Source organism: Symphodus melops (assembly GCF_947650265.1).
Source record: "Symphodus melops genome assembly, chromosome: 5".
Taxonomy (NCBI): Eukaryota; Metazoa; Chordata; class Actinopteri; order Labriformes; family Labridae; genus Symphodus; species Symphodus melops.
In genome coordinates, this window is record NC_136695.1 from 12,679,603 (window position 1) to 12,699,165 (window position 19,563).

A 19,563-nucleotide genomic window follows, 5' to 3' on the forward strand; every position below is an offset into this window, starting at 1 on the left:
CAAACTTAAAGATTTAAAGACATTTAGCTTGTTTGTTTTTAACTGTGCAAAAATTGCTGTTAAATTTAAAAATATATAGCTTATAATTTGTTATTTTTTTAACAGTGTAAAAACACTTTACTTTTTAGGTTTAAAAGTTTAGAGCAAAATAAATTTGCCCTTTTCTCTGTCTTTCATGTCAAACTCCTGTTTCCATGATTGCCATATGGTAAGCAATGCCAACACCACCATGCTGGGCTTTCCATCCTCCTACTTTTCAATCACTTTTTCTGCCATTATTAATTTATGTGAGGGTCAAACAGATCATACACGTGTGAATCAATTCAGTCCGAATAATGTCTCACCAATATGTTTGATGATTCATTACCGATCAAGGAGTGAAGGCCTAGCTTCTAGGCTCTCGACTAATTTGAGAGTCCGGGCCCTCCCATCTTTGTTCCCAATATGATTGACACCGACCATGTGATATTTACACGAATTCGAGTCTTCCCTGGGAAGTCTCTACAATGTTAATATACACATCAGAAAGTAGTCATTTGTGTGTCAATCTGCCACCCTTTAACACATTTCATGAAAAACAACAAATCCTTACCTGTGCTGTAAGGGCCATCGTCCCTCTCTGGGTCTGACCATAAGAAACATGCCAGCTTAGATGAAAATCCCCATCCTTTTTTTACAGTTTCTATTCACAGAATCTCTCTTTTTTTTAAATTATGTTTTCGGGCTTTTTCTGCCTTTATTATGAGAGAGAGAGAAAGCAGATAGATACGGATATCAGGAGAGAGAGGGGAATTTTATTTAGATTATCCAATAACAGAAATGATTATATCTGTGGAGCAACAGATGACTGGCAAGATATATTTGATGTGGAAATAGATGTACAATAGTCAATGTGTAATGTGTATCAAAGTACAACCTGAGTCCCCAAAAGCTCAACATGTAAACTAGTCTAATATAGGTGTTCTGTCCTGTTTAAACATTGCAATTACCATGTGCATTTGTAATGTGGTTAGCCTTTTGTCATTCTTCAAGGTTCAAGGTACTTTATTTGTCAAATATGCTCCATGTTCAACATACAGCACAGATGAAAAAACAATCCCCCCAACCCGCAGTGCAAACCTGCAGTGCATAAAAAGAGCACTAAAGAATAACAATAAACATGAAGAATTTAGATAAAAAATATCTATTAAAAAAATATCAATAAAAAAAGCAATACTATAAAACAAATAACTTAACTAAAGACATTTGGGACAACAAATAACGAACAACAGACAATCAGCAGACAAGGGCACTTGTGAATATTGCACCATGGAAGCAGTATGTAGATAAATTAAAGTATTAACAATATAAACAGAGTTCAGATTAAGTTAAAAAGTGAGGTAGTGCGTTGCAAATAGCAGAGTCAATAAACAAACGGCTGTGCAGAGACATGTTAGCATTTATCTGCAGCAGTTCTTAGAAGTATGAGCATGTACTTAAGTGACTGTAGCTTTAGCATTAGTCTGGGTGTTTTGTGTCATACATTTCTTCTGAGCTTGCTATGTTTTAAGTAATGCAACTGAGGTAGCATAGCATTAGTGACAACTACGTATTATTTTTTATATATTTGCAGTACGCCAGCATTTACCATTTAGTTAATACTTTGTATTTCTTTTAGGGATGGGACTTTAACCAATTGACCGATTAATTAATTACAAGAAAATAATTTAATCACAGTTTGCCACAAGTTCAAACAAGAAGCATTTGCCGCCTAAACTTGACCCAATAACTGGCTTCGGGACCAAAATTAGTAATTCAACGTCTGATAAACTTAGAAATTCACTCGCTTAATTGGTTGCTCTGGAAGGTAGACCACTATTAGTGGTAGGAGATAAGGGGTCAGAAAATGTGCTAAAGGTAGCAACGTGTGATCCAACTTTCCAACTGCTGTGGAGGGAAACTAATTTCAAACAAGATCCAACAGCTTTATGAAACTGAGAAGCAAGTAAAATTGCATGCATTGTAGAGCTGCAGCTATCGAATATTTTAGTAATCGAGTATTCTATCGAATATCCCGTCGATTAATCGAGTAATCTAATAAATCATACTTTTGCTTAATTAAGGTTTAACTCGTCTTGGGTAGTCCCTACAAACCTGCTTCTTTGCAGTTACCATGGAAACGCCTGCTTGTTACAGCCAACCACCTCTGCTCTACAGCTGCTGATGATGCTCACCATATTACTGACAGGGTCCCAAATTCACTTTCTGATTCACTGGTCAAGGCGGCAGGTAGATGAAAAATACAGGCCAAACACGTTTTAATGGCTGAAATAGCAAATAGTGTTTTGTGTAGCCTACACATCTGTTACAGTACATTTAATTGAGAAAGCATTATGTTCTGTTGAATCAATCACAGAATCAATCATTATGTCAGATAAGGAAATTGAGAAACTTTAAATATATATTTGCTAAATTATTATTCCACAAACAAGTTCTGTCTTGATTTAGCTTTGAAGACATTAGACATTTCATATAATCAGCCTGTATATTGTTAAAAGTGTATCTCTGTCTGCTCCTGCAGCGCGTGCATTCAGCGCGCTCACAGACTACAGAGACCATAGACGCGTCTATGACAGAGACTGTGAGGATGTTGCTATCGTTATGTTAGCTGCAAACACGGAGAGAGTGAACGGAGAAAAGCCGACTGTTTGACCAGATCACGTGTTCCTGACTGGCTCGTATGGATCACGGATCAACTGTGTGCTGACTAAAAATTAAAAGGGGCACGCCGCGCTCGCGTGTGTGTCCGTGTGCGCGTGTGCGTGTTAGCGCTGTGTGTCAGAGAGAGGAGCAGGTAGCTGCAGCTACATTAAACGTGTTTTATACTCATACCAAAGTTTTGATGACGCAAAAAAAAAAAAAAAACTTAACGAAGCTTCGAGGCAGCGAAAATTCCTCGATGAATTTTTGTAATCGAATTATTCGAGTTATTCGAGGAATCGTTTCAGCTCTAATGCATTGTATTCATTTATCCACTAAAATCCATTTTGATTGAAAAGTGTTGCTTTTTAGGGTAAATATTGTGATGCACTTAAAATGCAATTAATTTTGATTAATTAATTAGAAAGCCCTGAGTTAATTAGTTACATTTTTTTAATCAAGTCCCACCGCTAATATTTTTTATGTCAACCTTTTTTATGATGGTAATCTGTGCATTTTCTTTTGTCATGTAGTTTTCACTCCTTATTCAATCTGGTGAATAAGTCAAAGAACAACTAACTACCTGAATCACTCACTATTGAATGGATTTTGGCTGACTGTCAAACTATGTATATTAAGCACGTAGGGAGGACTGTTACAATAGGCTTCACTTAATCACATCAGTTATATTAATTTATAATAATTCATCGCTCCAAGCTTTGGCTGTCTTTATCTCTGTAAGTCTTAATGTTTATACTGTACCTATTTAAGAATATTGTTAAAGCACAGACAGACAGACATCTCACAATTTGGCTGTATTGTTTTTAATCTAAATACAACTAAAACGGCCCAGAAATAATATTTTTACACAATGTAAATCTAAGCCTCACTCATAAGTTACTTGTTAAAATCAATACCTGACAAGCTAACAAGCTACTGAGGATCTGTCTGCAACCCTCCGCAATATCAATGAAATAAGATATCAATAAGAGTCTAATTTGTAGTTTTAAAATCTGATGCATGTTGATGTGTTCCCTTCTCTGAAAACTGCAATTCAAATGATCCTCCAAAGATTCTCCATTCAGGAGTTGATGACTTTGGGTATTTTAATAAAGGAAACTGAGAAAAATAAGCAGTACCATATTTTTAGAAAGAAAAAACAAACAACCTAACATACCACACTAGTGATCACGCTCTAAGTTCTCAAGGCAACACCCTCTTTTTAAAAATAAATAAATAATTAAATTAAAACATCAGTAAACTGTTTATGGCCTTTGTCAGTGTTACAGTTCAGTGAAGACCCACACGCAGAATTAAAGAGCAGAGGAAGGAGTAAGGCAAAAAAATATGAAAATTTAATTAATCTTTTAGGCAGAGTACCATATAGTCCATTCCAAAAAATGAAAAACCAAATCCAGGAGAACCAGGCTAGAGTCATTAAGGAGAAATCCAAAAAGGGTAATAATAAACTGGCTGGAGACAAGGCAGGGAGCAACACAAACAATATGGGACATTGACCAAGTTTATATACTGAGGGTAATGAGCTGATGAGCAACAGGTGTGTGACAGGGTCTAGGAGGCTGACAGCTGATTGGGTGGAGACTATGAATTGGAGGGAAAGGCTGGCAGGTGCTGAATGGAAGATGAGCAGAGGAGTGAGTGCAGGAAGGCGGGGTTCTTAGGAGCATTAAGCTCCAGCAGAATCCATGACAGTCAGTTTGCTTCAGGATGAGCGTCACAATGCATGGCTAACTACAGTTCTTAACTGTTTCAGATCAAAACAGTATTTTAGTGTTGTTAATTGGCCGTAGATTAACAGCAATTGCTTTCAATGCAACTTTCAAATAAAGCTTATTGTTTTCTTAGTGCAAATACTTGTGAAATCTTTCTGATATCGTGGTGCAATACCGTCACACTATAGCCTACATTAACATAACATGCATAATTGACCTCAACAGTGTCTCTGTCTCTCTGGATTACTTTGCTTGCTAATTTTGTTTTGTAATGTAGTATCATAGACTGTAAATATTACGTGCAGCATACACCCACAGGTTGTCATTAACATTACAGTATAAGAAAAACTCTCCTTACCTTTGTCAACCAAATGAAATTGTTGAGTTAAATATTCACACTTTCTTTATGTCTTGTGAACAGACGATAGCTGCTGAATTCAAAAGCAGAAAAAAGGCGCAAAATAACAACTAAAAACTGGCTAATTCTATTGAATTGGATTAATTAAAAATTCTCTTAATTTAGAATTACATAAACATAAATATTATATTTAATGCAACCAAAATAATCAGATACTATCTTAAACATTTTTGTTTGAAAGTTACTTAAATAATTGCCATAAAATTAATGACGCATTTATATTGAATACATTTTATGAGATATATTAAGTTAAATGTACATGACTACAAAATCATTTATTAGTGTACCGGGTAATATTGTTGTTGGTTATGTTTAACGTGATGTTTGCGTGCTGATAGAATACAGTATTGGATTATTAAAATATGCTGATAATAATTGTGCGGCCCCCCAATGCATTTCATATGCCCCCCCTAAGACTAAGGTCTGGCTTGAAGGATTTTCCCTTCTGTACATTACAAAGCGCAGTAACCTCTCCACAAGTTGGGTGACATTCAGATGTTTGTTCTGCTCTCTGAGTCTGTCTGCTCTCCGTAAACCATTGGCCTGGTGCCAGAAAGCCAGGGCCACCCAAGCTCTTTCAAAGAGGGGGCGTGGTCACACAGTTCACTGGCATTTAAAGCTACAGACACAGAAACAGCCTGTTCTGAGCAGGGCTGAAATAAAAGGGCACGAATAGGGGCATTTATAGGCATGAAAAAATACAGGTTCCGAGTGCATTCAGAACAACAAACTTCACAGATATATTTTGGGGAGCTCTGAGACTTAACTTTTTGAAAAGGAGAATAATATATGACCTTTAACTATTGATTTTTAAAAAAATCCAAAAGAACAGATTATGTGAACGGTGCAATTTAGGAATCTTTAGCTTTGTCCCTTTAATGGTGAGTTATGGACACCATTGACATATTAAATATTATGTTAAAATACTGAAATGTCTTGGAGGACTCGTGAAGAAAGGATGGAGTCATTGCAAAGTTTTAAGGCTTATTAGCTGGCTTTCTTTTGTTTTCTATAGCCTCAACAAAATGTCAGGACTGTTGATTTATTTTCATGCGATGCGTTTACTTTTGGTTTCTTCACTGATTCACATGAGAACTTGTGAGTTGACTTCTTCTTTAAGTCAGGGTGTGTCGCGTCTTTCTCTTCCTCCCTCATTTACTATCTTACTCTCTCCCTCAGGTTTTGTATCTAGGTGCAGTTTTCATTGTACGGTAATTGAATTGACAGCCATCTCCATTCCTGTCACTCAATCTTTTCTTTTTTTTCTTTTCTTTCACTCCTCCCATCTTTTATCTTTGCTCACCTGCTCTAAATCACTTGCACGTAAAACAGCCTAATCCTTTCCTGGTTTGTTATTCTCTACCTTGTTTGTCAACATTTAAGGAACTATTTTGGTTTCTCAATACGGTATAGAGTCCTGAAGAAACATTATACTAAACCAGCGTTCACAGAGCAAATATGTGTAAATATTTGTTTGTCATGTTCCAACTACTGTTTAAAATACTTTCCAGTTTCCAGTGTGATCACCAGCGGTAAGATATAAGGGCTGACCTTACTGTGCAAACGGGCCATTCCGGGGCTTGTTGGGGCCTTAGGCAAAGTTTCATTGAGGACCCCTTCCAATAATTTTTCTCCACTCCCAGACAGATAACTCCTCTTCGAGTGCTGTATGATGTGGCTAACTTAGGCAGATGTTTATTTACTCTTGTTGCAAACCTATTTGCACAATTTCAGGCATTGCTGTGGTTTCAAAGTTTGTCAGCCTTTGAGGGCCTCATACTGGCCTGGGGCTTCAAACAGTTGCCTGCCTTGCCTATAGACAAATAGTGCCTCTGTGTGCAAAAGGCATCAACGTTTGTATGATTAGACTTCTCTTGTTTTTAAAAGTCTCTACAATCCTGGAGGATTACATATGTGTATAATGACGTGACTTGTTTGCTCTCAGCACTCACCTGTCATCACTTATTGCTTGTAAAAAGACAGTCCTATCATAAAAAGGGGGTGTGTCTTCGCTTCTTTTTTTCACACCTCTCAGTCTCTCTGCATGCTACAACTAGTTTGTCTTTTATAGGTGTCAGAGAAAGGCATCTGATCTAAACAAGCAACTCTGCAAGACTTGGATTTATCTCTCATGGATTCCAGCGGTGTCTCACTGTGGCACAGGAGGTCAAAGCCTCAGGGGAAGGTGAAGCGACGGGTGCAGGATCTCCGCATCCCTGCCGCCTCTTACAATGAACTCACAGCCAGCGCACCGACACTGGACCTCAGCCACAACGAGGCTGCTCGTCTGGCAGCGGACTCCCTGCTCAGCCAAGGCTTAGAGGGATACTTCGAGGTTTTAAGTGCAGAGGGAGAGGTGGACTTCTTATCAGTGGTGGAGAAAAGTTACATTCTGGAAAATGGGAAGGATGGCATCACAGGTTAAAAATGTTTTTACATTGTTATTTACTATTTTCACTCTTTGTACAGTTCTTTTGATTATGTTGTGTTTGATTACAGCAGATATAGCTATCCAATTTATGCATGCAAAAAGAATATATCACTTGTTTGATTTCTTTGTATTTATCTGTAAGCTTATACAGTGTTGTGTGCTTGACATAGTTGAACCTGATGCGTCAGATGATACGAAAGACCCAGAGACCTTGTCTCCTAGTAGCCACTCTTCCCCACATTATCGTTCAATGTCTGCTGATGGAAGCCCTGATGAGGCAGGAATGGACCCAAACAGCCTTCAAGGTAAAACACGAGTTAGAAGAAGAACATTTGATGTGCTTCTTTTGGATCTATCATCCATAACTATGGTGTTATGGAGGAACAACATGATTTTCCACTAAATCTACCAGGGTAGAAATGTAGTCCAGTGACTTTTGACACCAGGACACGCAGCCCCTTCGTGCTGAATTTCTCTGATTGGCCAGCCTTAGGTTTAAAAGACTGCAGATGAAAGCCCATTGTTTTTTGCCCTACCTTTATTTTCAACAAAGGTTGACTGTTACAGGTTAAAAGGTACAACGCACATTATTTTAGATTAGACAAAGTATGACTTTAAGAACACATTAACTAAACTAAAGATAAATAAATGTGCTAACAACAAAAGAGGTTTAATCTGGATTTAAAACCTGTTTTTTTTATATCTTCAGCTTGTTTGGTTTTCATTGAAGTGTAATTTACAAACTTCATGTGCATTAACTTCCCAAACCTTTAGACAAAACAGAAAACCATGGGCCACAGGAACCTTTTTTTTTTTTTTGAACCACCACTTTTTATTCTATATTCATATTTATATACAGCTTTTGTAAACAGCTTATATAAACAACAAGTATAAATGTTCAAGGCAAAGCGTCAACAATTTGAAAAAAATTATAATATAAAAATAAAAGGAAAACATTTAAAAACATGAAACATACAGTTCGGCAAATTAAATAAAATCCTAATCATGGCATCATCTACACCCACAAAAAGAGGAAATCCTCGATTTGGTCCAAGGAGGGTTACTGTCACAGTCACCTGTTACAAGGTGCAAAAAGGGGTTGCAAAACATGCCAGGGCAAGCAGTCCTTATACATCACAACATTCCATTATGTATAATTCAAACAGACAATTCTCCCAAGCAGTCACGTCAATTTGAGGCAGGCAATGACAGGGGTCCACAGGAACCTTTTAAAGAGAAGTTCCTTAACCTTTTAGTTCTGGGACCTTTGGTCGACACGGGGCTTGAAACTTCTGTTTTTGTACTTTTTAGATGTGACTGTGACTACTCGTGGCCAGGATGGGTATAGGTTTTATTTCCAGTCCGAAGGCAGTGCATGTGCGATGAAAGATTCGGTCAGAGAGTTCATCAGTAAAGCTGAAACGGTATGTTCATGTGTGTCTTGCACGTGTGTGATTTTTATCCAATCAGGAACATGACATACGCTTATGAAAAAAAGTTGGCAGGATTATGAAAAAAAGTTGGCAGTTGATCGTGTGTGCGAGAAAGTAATAACATCTGCTAATGTTTGTGTGTGTAGGTCCTGGCCATAGTGATTGACAGCTTCAGTGACATAGAGCTGCTGTGTGATCTCCTGGAGGCAAGCGGGAAGAGGAACGTGTCTGTTCACCTGCTGTTGGATCATCTCAACCTCGACCTGTTTATCAACATGTGGCAGGAGCTCAAATTGGAGAGCAAAAACTTCCCTGTGAGTGTCTTCTATACCTGACTACCTGCCTGTTTGTGCTCGGCGACATTGATTTTACTAAAACCTGGTTCATAATGATAATAATAATAATCAGCCTGCATCAAGGTTTAAATGTAAGCTGATTTAAATGCACAATTTCCCTGACGTAAAAAGAAGTTTCCTCAAATCTTTAGATTTATTATCTTTAATAAGCTCACCTTTATTATAGTATGTTGTTAAAGAACCCATAAATCCCGATCTTAAGTTCCATCACTGTATAACTACCTTTTAATTTTCTTTTAGTCAGAGAAAAAACACGTTTTGTTTGAAATATTTAGCGCAGCAGCAAAACATATTTTGTGTTGGTATAGAGGTTCAGACCCACTCACTCCTTGCAGTTTTGTCTAACGTGCAGAAATCTTAGAAGTGATTAAATGATCGTAAGCCTCAGATCAGAGCGTTCAGGTGTATGGGGTGATGATGGAGCTGAACAAGAGAGCAGTACTGGTGCAGCTCAGCGTTGGCAATGAGAGTGCAACAGGGAGAGACCAGAAAACGTGCTGCTTTATTAGACCACTTATTGTTAGGTGATGGTGAATGACGCATGTCATGTGTGAAACCAGTGTTGCTCAAATTGCCTTCCTGAACTAAAATGCAGGCGTTGCCTCATCAAACTGCACAAATAAATAGTACATAAACATTGTAAAGTCTTCTACGTGCTGTTTCACTCAGCAGCTATTTTGCAAACTTGGAATTTATCTAATACTTTGCCAACATTCAAAATAAATCTGTGTGTGTGTGTGTGTGTGTGTGTGTGTAGAAACTATCCGTACGCAGCATCGACGGACAGACATACTGTGCCAAAACTGGCCGGAAGCTAACCGGCCAGATTGCTGAGAGTTTTATCATATCTGACTGGACTCAAGTGCTGACTGGCTCATACAGGTACACACACACACACACACACACACACACACACACACACACACACACACAAATATTAAACGAATGACATAACCGGATCAACTCAAACGCCTCATTGTTTTGTTTTCAGTGCTATTAATTGTGTGTATGTGTGTATGTGTGTATTTGTTTGTGTGTGTGTGTGTGTATGTTTGTGTTGCCCATCAGTTTCTCCTGGCTGTCTTGGCACGTTCATCGTACTCTGGTTGTTCTCGTGAAAGGCAGCATGGTTGAACGTTTTGATCAGGAATTCCAACGACTGTACTCCAGCTCCAAACCCGTACCTGGCTTTATCGATTATAACACCCAGCCCTGTCCTCTTTCTCCGCACAGCCCTTTGCTGTCAGTGCAGGATAAAAACCCTCTTGTTAGCAAGTCCAAAGTGAGCAACACCAAAACAATGTGCAACATAGCCTTGGATGAGAATGTTCCAAAGACAGTTACAACACCAAAAGAGCCAATTTTATCTGAAATCCAAAGCCCCACATCAGAGAGCAGCAAAGGAGATGCCCCGATTTTACACAGAGATGACACTGGTCCACAATCGCATGAAATACCTCCACAACAGGAACCAACACCTCCAGTGCAACTACTACAGAGTGAAGCTGTGGGGATGCAAAAGCAAAAGGAGGAAGCTGTTAGCAACCTTCATGATACACTACCAAATGTGGAACCTTCAGAGAAAAATCTAAACAAGGCACAGACTGAATTTACAAACGCTCAGTCCCAGCAAAACAGCCTCACCGCCACCACAGCAGCTACAAGAACTGTGAGGGTTCAGGAATCAAACTCAGTGCAAACTGATTCAACTGCATTTGGGCCTCCTCAACACAGGACTACACGGTATCAGTCAATTCTGGCAACAGCTTCGAATCTGCAGCAACATAATGTGGGTACTGAAGGTAATTTCTTTCAGCAGAATAGAGACAGGTTCACTAAACCTTCAGGAGAACGTTTTGCAGGTCTGAACGCACAAAGAAGACACTGGAACTGCTCACTGAACTTCAAACCAAATGTGGACTTTCAACCAGGTCATCCCAAAGTCCTCTCTCCTCCAATATCACCTAGAGAAGTCATACAGATTACTCCTGAATCGAACTGGATGCAACGGAGTCTCACTCGCCAACACTCCTTTAACTGCACCTACAGGACAGAACAGAACAGAGACGCACAGCAGGGCTGGAGGCCATCTCACAACAACAGGAATCCAGGATTAGGAAGGAGCAACAGCATGTTTGAAAGACGCTAAGTAGGGTTCACAGGATCAGGGCTTAACCAAAACATGAGCTAGATATGAAAGAAACGCAGACTGAGGATGAACAGAACCGTTTACACCAACAACTGTACAGGTTAATGACAACCAGTGTGGTTATCAATACATGAGATATGTTTGTAGTTTGGACAGATTTGAAAATATTATACTTTAAGATTTTTTAGAACAAGTCCAATGAATCTGCAAATTGTAAACGATATGCATCTATTCCAGTTCTACCATATGTGTATTTGTGTGTAGTGACATTATGTGTTCTTTTCCACACAAAAAAAAAGAAGTTAACCAAGGACTTTTGCATACTAAATGTTTTAAAACTTGCAGTAAATGTAGTAAAATGTAATCATTAAATGCAGCTGCCAGCTGCCGCACTATGACGTCTCTCCATTAATGTTTGTCCCCTGGTCCTGCTTGTGCATGTGTGTGTGATTCAGGCCTGTGTGTGTAAGAAGCATGTCGCGAAAAGAGTGCCAACCTGAATTTCCCCCTCGGGGATTAATAAAGTATATCAAATAAAATAAATAAATACATTTTAGATTTAGCCCTTGGTTTCTGACTCTATCCACTGTCCTGTCTCTAAAATAAAGACAGAAAAAGCCCCAAAATAATTCTTAAAGAAAAAAAGAAGGTATATTTTCTTCTTAAAAACACACTTTTGATTCAATAGGCTACCTGAGATGTCACTTAATCAAGTTTTATCTATGTTAATGTTCACCTGGTGGGGATTTAATGACCTTTTATAATAACACTGTAATGGCACCCAAGGGTTAATCCATCACATTTCATGAATTGGAAAAGGCAGCTGACAGGACAGTTTATTTCATGTTATCAATTAAAGGGTGGCTGAAACTTTACAGCTGGCAATGTTATGCTCAGGAGCACACAAGAACGTACAACAGTAATATTCAATGGGATGGACTGGGACCCCAAACAGCCCTGGACTTTGACTCGGCCGGCCCACAACAATCAGTACGCGGAAAGTAATCAACGCCTGGCACGGGTGTCACAATACTTTAATCATGACAGATGACACTATACCATCCAAATTGAAGCAATAGCACTGATGTTGACTAGATGTTGTGTTAAGAGCACAGTACTCTAGTTTTTCTTGAATATATCTTATCACACTGCAGTTCCTCTGGCTGAACGTTGAATCAATACAAAACAGGTATCTGAAACAAATACTATGAGTTATGATGAATGTGTAAAGAGGCGGCAAATATACAGCTTAATTTGAATACTCAAAGTCATGAAGGTTGAATGCTAACCTTAAAAAACCAAACCAGAGATGATATGTGGCTTTTTAAGTCATTGTCAAGGGACATAGAGGATGTCTTTCTCCATGCTCTGATGGTGTTCTTGTGACTGTGTGCGCCATATTTGACTTTTGGTGTTTTTGAGAACAGAGAGATCTCTCTCACAGGCTACCTGTGTCACAGGCAGAGGAAGGAGGAACTTCTATCCTTTATCATAGTCTTTTGTGAAGAGGTTGTAGCGTTTCAGGATTTGATAGCAACAGACTGAGCATTACTTACAAGATTTGTTTAGTACAGCTGTGTCTTCCTATTCATCATCACAGCCATCCCAACGTTGTACTCTTGAAGTGCAGACATTTTAATACGTGGTCATTGAGTTGCCAGGTCAGAATCAGAGTCAGAGCATCTGATAACACTACCTTATGATGCACCTGATGACACTCACCCTGCCTCTGATTTCCCTCCGGCGACTGTTGAAGTATGAGCTTCTGAAATGTCTTAAAAAGGTGTCTTACTTGTGTGATACCACTCATTTACAAATTCAGAAATTATAAGTCTAACTAACCATTATTTACTCTTCTTGCTTTCATCTTACTCCACCTGAGCTGCTGATGTTCAACACCAGAGGTCTCCAACCTTACCATCCTCTTAGATCTAATTTGAAAAAATGAAAGTGACCACATCGCTTGTATTTATTCACACAGCACACTTAAGTTTGATTAAGCTACGGTTTGTACAGATGTGAAATTGCAATAAGCCAATGCTTTTCAATAATCTTAAATTCACATCAAGGTCCAAGAAAAAAAAAAGGGAATATTTTACACTTCCTATTCTGCCACATACTAAACTTTGTTACTAAAAGTTCACATCAATGTCCAAAAAGACATAACAGCTTTACACTTGTTTTTATGGGCCAAAGATAAGAATGTGGGAAGAGGTGCATTCACTGTTTTTTGACACAGTCGGTCAACCTATAGGCGAGCTACTGATAGCTCCCGAGCTACCTGTAACCTGTTGAAGACCCAACAGTGTTCAACACAAACAAGAACAGGACTCTGAATCAGTACTTACTTTAAACATGGTTAAACCACGGTTTTCTGTAAACAGCAACATAATTCTGACCATTATTTTTATATTTGTTCTCACTTGGCTCTCTCACCTGAGCCGCTTCTGTTCTCTGTGAGTCAAAACCAGGAAATAGAATTTGGAAGGACAGAAAACACAGTACATTCACCATTTCCTTGATGACAAAGACGAAAACACCCACATCAGACCTGCAGGAAGAGCTGGCGAACAGACAGGTATGGTAACTTTTCTATGACAACATACATTTCCAAACAGTTTATATGTAAAAACAAATCTGAGGATTGATCCCTTATTCTCTTCATTTATTTGACAGACTTATTTGCAGACCTAGATTGCATTGAGTCCAGGGTTAAGTGAGCAAGAAAATCGAATGCTTACTCCACACCAGATCAGTTAAGATGAAAAGCTAACCCCAGGACAAACTGCAGAGCAGAGCTCATCTGTTTCAGTGAACTACACCGGGACTTGTTTTGTGTCTTATATAACCTGTGATTGGATGTCAACCGAACAAGACAAAGACTGTGTTTTGATCTCCTTCTCAACTTAGCTATTTTGCTTATTTATTTAATATAACACTCAGAAGTCTAAAAAGATACATGTATTTGGAGATTTAATTTTACTATTGGGTTATATGGTTAATGTGAAGTTTTTTCAAAGTAAATCAGTTGAAAGTGTTACAAAACCGGTAGTGCCTAAACTTTTTTTAAATATTGCCTCCAGGAGTTTCTTTTCAACAATCAGGTACACTGAGTCATCTGAATCACTGATGAAACCTGAACTAATCTTTTCTTATCTGCATTGCACACAAAGATCCAAAACAAATGAAACATTTCAGAGGAGTCATAAATCAGGGTAATGGATTTAGTAATAGTCTTTAAAACCAAAAATGATGTGCAAAATATCTTAATATAAAAACACTTTTCTTCATACATGCAGCAATTATCTTCTAAATAAAATAAATGGCCATGAAGCTTCTTGTAGTTGAGCTTGGTGTAGCATGACTTCATGATGCAAAAGTCCAGAAACAGTAACACAGGAGAACACACAGTATCAGTAAAAATTATACTGTATGTATGTATGTATATATATATATATATATATATATATATATATATATATATATATATATATATATATATATATACATACACACACACACACATATATATACATACTGCATACATATATGTAGAACTTTTTAAAAAGTATGAAAGACCTTCCTGGAACCAAATCGTATATATTTAAGGAGCTCTTTGAATTGGGATATGTGTAGTTATAGAAAACCAAACAGGTAGGCCTATAATGTGTTGTTGGTTCTGGATGAGGAAGATTAAACAAAGTGACGCCCTCTTAAGTGTTCACAGCTTTCTGTCCGTCTTCTTTGTGTCATCTTTATTCTTATTCATACAAATTCATTACCCAATTTTTGAGTTTTTTTTCACATAACTTTCTAACTTTCACATCCTTGTATTGTGTCCTACACTTTGGAGAACGTCACAACACACACTGCCAAAGTTTTAAAAAATGACTCGAGGCGTTCTTGCACTTAGATACAGCACATTTATCATACTCTGGATGCAACATGGTAGAAAAAGCAACACTGTAACAAACCATGTATTATGAAACATTGGTTGTCACTGATTGGTCACATGAAGACGATATTTTGATTTGGACGTTACGCTCTGCTTGTTGAGATGAACCTCGTGTCTCTGTGGTGGAACCAAATAATGCAATAAACACAACTTAAGTAGCAAAACTCAGTTAGCATTAAGTGTGAACTAAAAATCCAAACTTAAGCCAGAACTCGTACAGTGGCAAAGGGCCACTGGGAACTTAATATTGTTATAATATAAGAGATTACACTTCATCAAAAATGTAACAATGTTAAAGCACCAGAGAGGGAACTCTATGACTATATACCCATTGGTGGATATTGTTTAGGACACTATAATTTTTAGTTTACTACAGGGGGCATCCAAGAGAGCTCCTTCTCCGTTTGTTTTTTTCGAGTATCAGGGGGGCAACTGGCCCCTGCCCCCCCTCGATGAGTAAAACACTGGAAGTGGATAAAACATAAATGAAGGATTAACTATTCACTCTCCAGTTCTCCCTATGTGAACATTCAGAATTCTATCACAATTCAACAGTTTCATTTACAGTATATTTTATTTGTAAACTTTTTATTTTTTAAATGATCCACATGAAAAGTTAACATTCACATCATGTATTTGTGACATGTTTATATCCCCATGTCAGGGGATTTATCAGGTCAGTGAGCTTGAGTTGATCATCCTTTTTATGAGTTGGACCTGGCTTTCAGTCTGTTTTTGCCGTCTCTTCCAACTTGTCTATGAAAAGGCATCACTGGAGTGTCAGGACTTAATGCTGGTCTGTGTATGACGTTTACAGCCGTCATTCTCGAGCACTCCAGTCAGTAAGATCTTGTTCCACCAGCGCTCTCTGAAGCTCTGCACACACACACTGTGCAGGCTCTCGCCGTCCTGGTAGTCTTCCCTCATCTTCTCCGGCTTCAAGTCCTCAGACATCACCTAGGAAATCAAACAGAGCAGCTAACAGTCGGTTACTGTGACAAATGGTACATCTGCAACAACTCTGTCATGATATTCAGGCCTGTATACAAAGAACCAGGAACGTGTCCTTACCTCAGTGACAGCTTTCAGTGTTGTTTCTTTAGGATTGAGCCGTCGTAACGTCTCATCAGTTGACTGTAAAGTGCTTTTAGTACGCTGCAGAACAAATGAGGACTGCTGCTGACAAAGGATCCACAACAGATGTCTGACAGAGAAAAATGGTGACATTCAGGGACTGTCATTTATTTCAAACATGTCAACAAATATTTAAAGTGGAAGTGTCATTTTAAAGTCATCATGAAAAGAAGATTAGGTATGTACTATACTTTGACATATTTTAATTAAAATGGGATAGAACCAATCACAAGAAAGAAGGCGGGACATAACGTTGGGATAAATTTGATTGGATCTTTAGTTTAGACAAAGCTTTTTAACAGGTCAAAACATAGATCTATGCCCCTTAGTGCAGGATGAGTCATCAGACATCTGAAAAATTTTACAGGAAGAGAAATTAAAGTAATGAGTAGAAATACTCAGATAAGGCTTTACTGAAATATAATTGGCAGATCAATAAACATTTAACATACTGCTGGATTTAGGGAAAATCTATTTTTCATTTTTTTGGGGACTTTAAATTTACCAAGATTAAATTTCTGACTTTGTAAAAATGTGTTTATTATTAAAATCTAGGATTGTTAGCCTACGTGGCCCCTGCTCTTACCATGTTTATCCTTACCAGCAGACTGAACTTCCAACTTTGAAATATTAACAATGTTTATAAGCATGTTTTATACCTACAATAGTAGTGAAGTATGTCTGATAGTTTGTGCATGTGATTGACGTCACTATGCTGTACCTCGTTCTGATGAAACACATGCAAGCTTTCAGCCAGACTTCGTCCTTGTTGAACTCGACTTCTTCCTCAGAATCTGTGTGACTCTGCTCCTGCTCTGCTGGTTCACACTCCTTAAGGCAACACGATCCTGGTGAAGATAAACACAGAAAACATCAGACCTTTAGCGAAAACGATATACTTCACATCAAAGTGACGTGTTTTTGTTTTTTTAATCCTAGCCCGTAAAGTGAATCAATGATCAGCAGTAATGCATAATGAATTTGGGTGAAAAGTTAGACCCAGTATAAGGGAGCAGTGAACCTGTAGTTGTGTTCCTCTCCAGTAGCTGCAGAAACGTCTGTCCCAGGTTGTTCCAGTGCCAGGGGTTAAAGGGCAGCAGGCTGCACAGCTGCTGCAGGGACGACACCTTCGAGCCCAAGAATCCAAAGTGCTGGTAGATGCTGACCTGAAGTGGAAGTTTAGATTTCAGTTAAATTGTATTGGTAGACATTTCAATACAATTATTTTTTTTTAAAATGTGTCATGTTTCATATCAGTATGTGTACTGGATAACGCTGACCTTGAGCAGCAGGAGGCTGGTCATGTGACAGGTGTTAGAGGCGTCTTTGCTCTGCGGAAAGATCGGGTACACTTTACAACCAGACGGATTTCTGAGAGATTTTGAGTAACTTCAGCTTTAGTTGCGCAACTATTTCCAGCTTAAAAATAGTCACATCGACGTTTTGAAAGAATCTGTCCACACATCAGCAGTAATGAGCTACAACAGTGAAGAATTTCACCCACAACGCTGAACAACAATGGCACATTATTATCTTTGCAAATGATAAAGATTTGTAGGCAGACTTGTTAGACAGGGTATTTTTGATACTGTAACCGACCAATACATGACAGCATGAACATGTTTATCTTGAGCACTGGATCATAAAGCTCAATTAAATGGCAAAATGATTTCCAAAGAAAGTAACTGTAATACTAGGTAACTTATAGCAGCCTTTGTATGTTTTTTTTTTACATCATGTGATATCTGAAGAATTACACAGAGACAGTAGGTTGTTCCATCTACGGTGAATCATTGCTACACTGTTCTGGACAGAATTAAACTCGAGGAAGATTTACCAGTAAGTCAGCCAATTCCAGTGCTCTGTCCCTCTGTCCCAGTTTGGTGCAGCATCGGGCCATTCCCTCCAAGACGTCTCTTCTGATGGTCATATTGTTGTCAGCGATCCACTCTAGGCAAACACTGTACGCATCCAAGGCTTTCTACACCCACCACACATATGTACAAAGCAAATGCCAGACAAGTAGAGACAGCATGAACACAACATAGGAACAAAGCTTAGCAAGTCACTACAATATTTACAGTATTACCATAAATGTAACTATTAGATAACTAATTACATTTGTTTATGAGCTGGGGAATATAAAATATAGCTCATCAACATTAATTTCCTCAATAAAAAAAGAGACTATTTATTTACCTGATAGTTCCCCTTTCTCAGAGCCAAGTCTCCTCTGAACTTAAAGACTTTCTGAGTCTCCAGAGGATCATCTGTGTCGAGAGCAGCACTCTCACAAAACCACTGCAGACACACAAGAGAAAAGATCACCTTCTAAAAACCATCCTCATCATTGTACTCATTGATCACAGCAGTAGGATAACTGATTAAGTTTTACATGCTATAAACACATGTTAACCGTGTTTGTATTGCCTTGTTTGTGTTACATTGTACACGTTGTTGTTATATTAAAACATATATTCATATATATATATAAACATATAATATTCATATATCATATATCATCATATATATTTCAAGCGAAAGTAATCTGTGCATTTAGATTGATAGATTTATTCAGTAATAAAGCCTCGGGCACATTCTTCCTCATCCACACCTATCACCGATGTGTTTGATCATGTAACCGTGTGGATCATCTCATGTAGAAACTCTGACCTCAGGCTCACACAGTTTGGCGTTGTATGAAGACAGGGGCACGGAGACTCGCTCTTTGACCTCCGAGCAACAAAACATCGACTCATCGAACGTGCTCCCAAACAGCTCCATCCGAAGCCCAAATCAAACACTGTTAATCAACCAATAATAACAACGAAAAGCAGCTTCGTGCAGCCCGTGAAATGTTTGTTTACGTGTTACACCCTCGTGGTTACACGGTCCTTTACTATATAGTGTACGACTAAAACACGGCTGAGTGTTTAAAGGTTCCGGCGAGAAAGATTCCGACCGTAAAACTCTCAATAAATGCTCATCCCAATTGAAGGGGTTTTCCCTCCTCGAGCCTGGCGTTACAGTGTGTTTTCACACAGAAAAGCAGGTCTCAATAAGAGGTGTACATGCATTATTGTTGATCAATGTACGTATCAATAAGGATAAAAAGCAGCACCACACACATGCCCGTTTGTGTACAGGCCATGAAGAAGCAGGTTTGCACGCTGCTTTACAAAGCAGTTTAAATTAGTGATTCATTTCATTTGTTATGTCGATATCCTACTTTTCAACGTTTTCACAATCTTTCCAATCTATGTTTTATTTGAAAA

The 19,563-nt window shown here is 38.3% G+C and overlaps 2 protein-coding genes and 1 long non-coding RNA gene across 3 annotated transcripts; 1 reads left to right on the forward strand and 2 right to left on the reverse strand.

The window, feature by feature from the left end:
- Positions 1-875: 875 nt before the first annotated feature.
- Positions 876-1,719, reverse strand: LOC306823697. Its single transcript, XR_013779038.1, has 2 exons — positions 1,430-1,719; positions 876-1,025 (listed from the first exon to the last, which is right to left on the reverse strand). It is a non-coding gene; the product is annotated as an uncharacterized lncRNA (long non-coding RNA).
- Positions 1,720-5,268: 3,549 nt separating this feature from the next.
- LOC306823932 (protein FAM83A-like) lies at positions 5,269-11,304 on the forward strand. The gene is made up of 6 exons (XM_079343869.1): positions 5,269-7,250; positions 7,432-7,566; positions 8,573-8,685; positions 8,841-9,008; positions 9,808-9,932; positions 10,119-11,304. The coding sequence occupies exons 1-6, from the start codon at positions 6,962-6,964 to the stop codon at positions 11,197-11,199; spliced, it is 1,911 nt and encodes a 636-aa protein (XP_079199995.1). The 5' UTR covers positions 5,269-6,961; the 3' UTR covers positions 11,200-11,304.
- A 4,405-nt stretch (positions 11,305-15,709) lies between these two features.
- On the reverse strand, positions 15,710-19,215 carry cUnh8orf76 (chromosome Un C8orf76 homolog). The gene is made up of 8 exons (XM_079343732.1): positions 18,962-19,215; positions 18,488-18,589; positions 18,126-18,269; positions 17,569-17,619; positions 17,310-17,454; positions 17,010-17,136; positions 16,226-16,358; positions 15,710-16,111 (listed from the first exon to the last, which is right to left on the reverse strand). Exons 1-8 carry the CDS (start codon positions 19,070-19,072, stop codon positions 15,935-15,937), a joined length of 990 nt encoding a protein of 329 aa, XP_079199858.1. The 5' UTR covers positions 19,073-19,215; the 3' UTR covers positions 15,710-15,934.
- Positions 19,216-19,563: the final 348 nt, after the last annotated feature.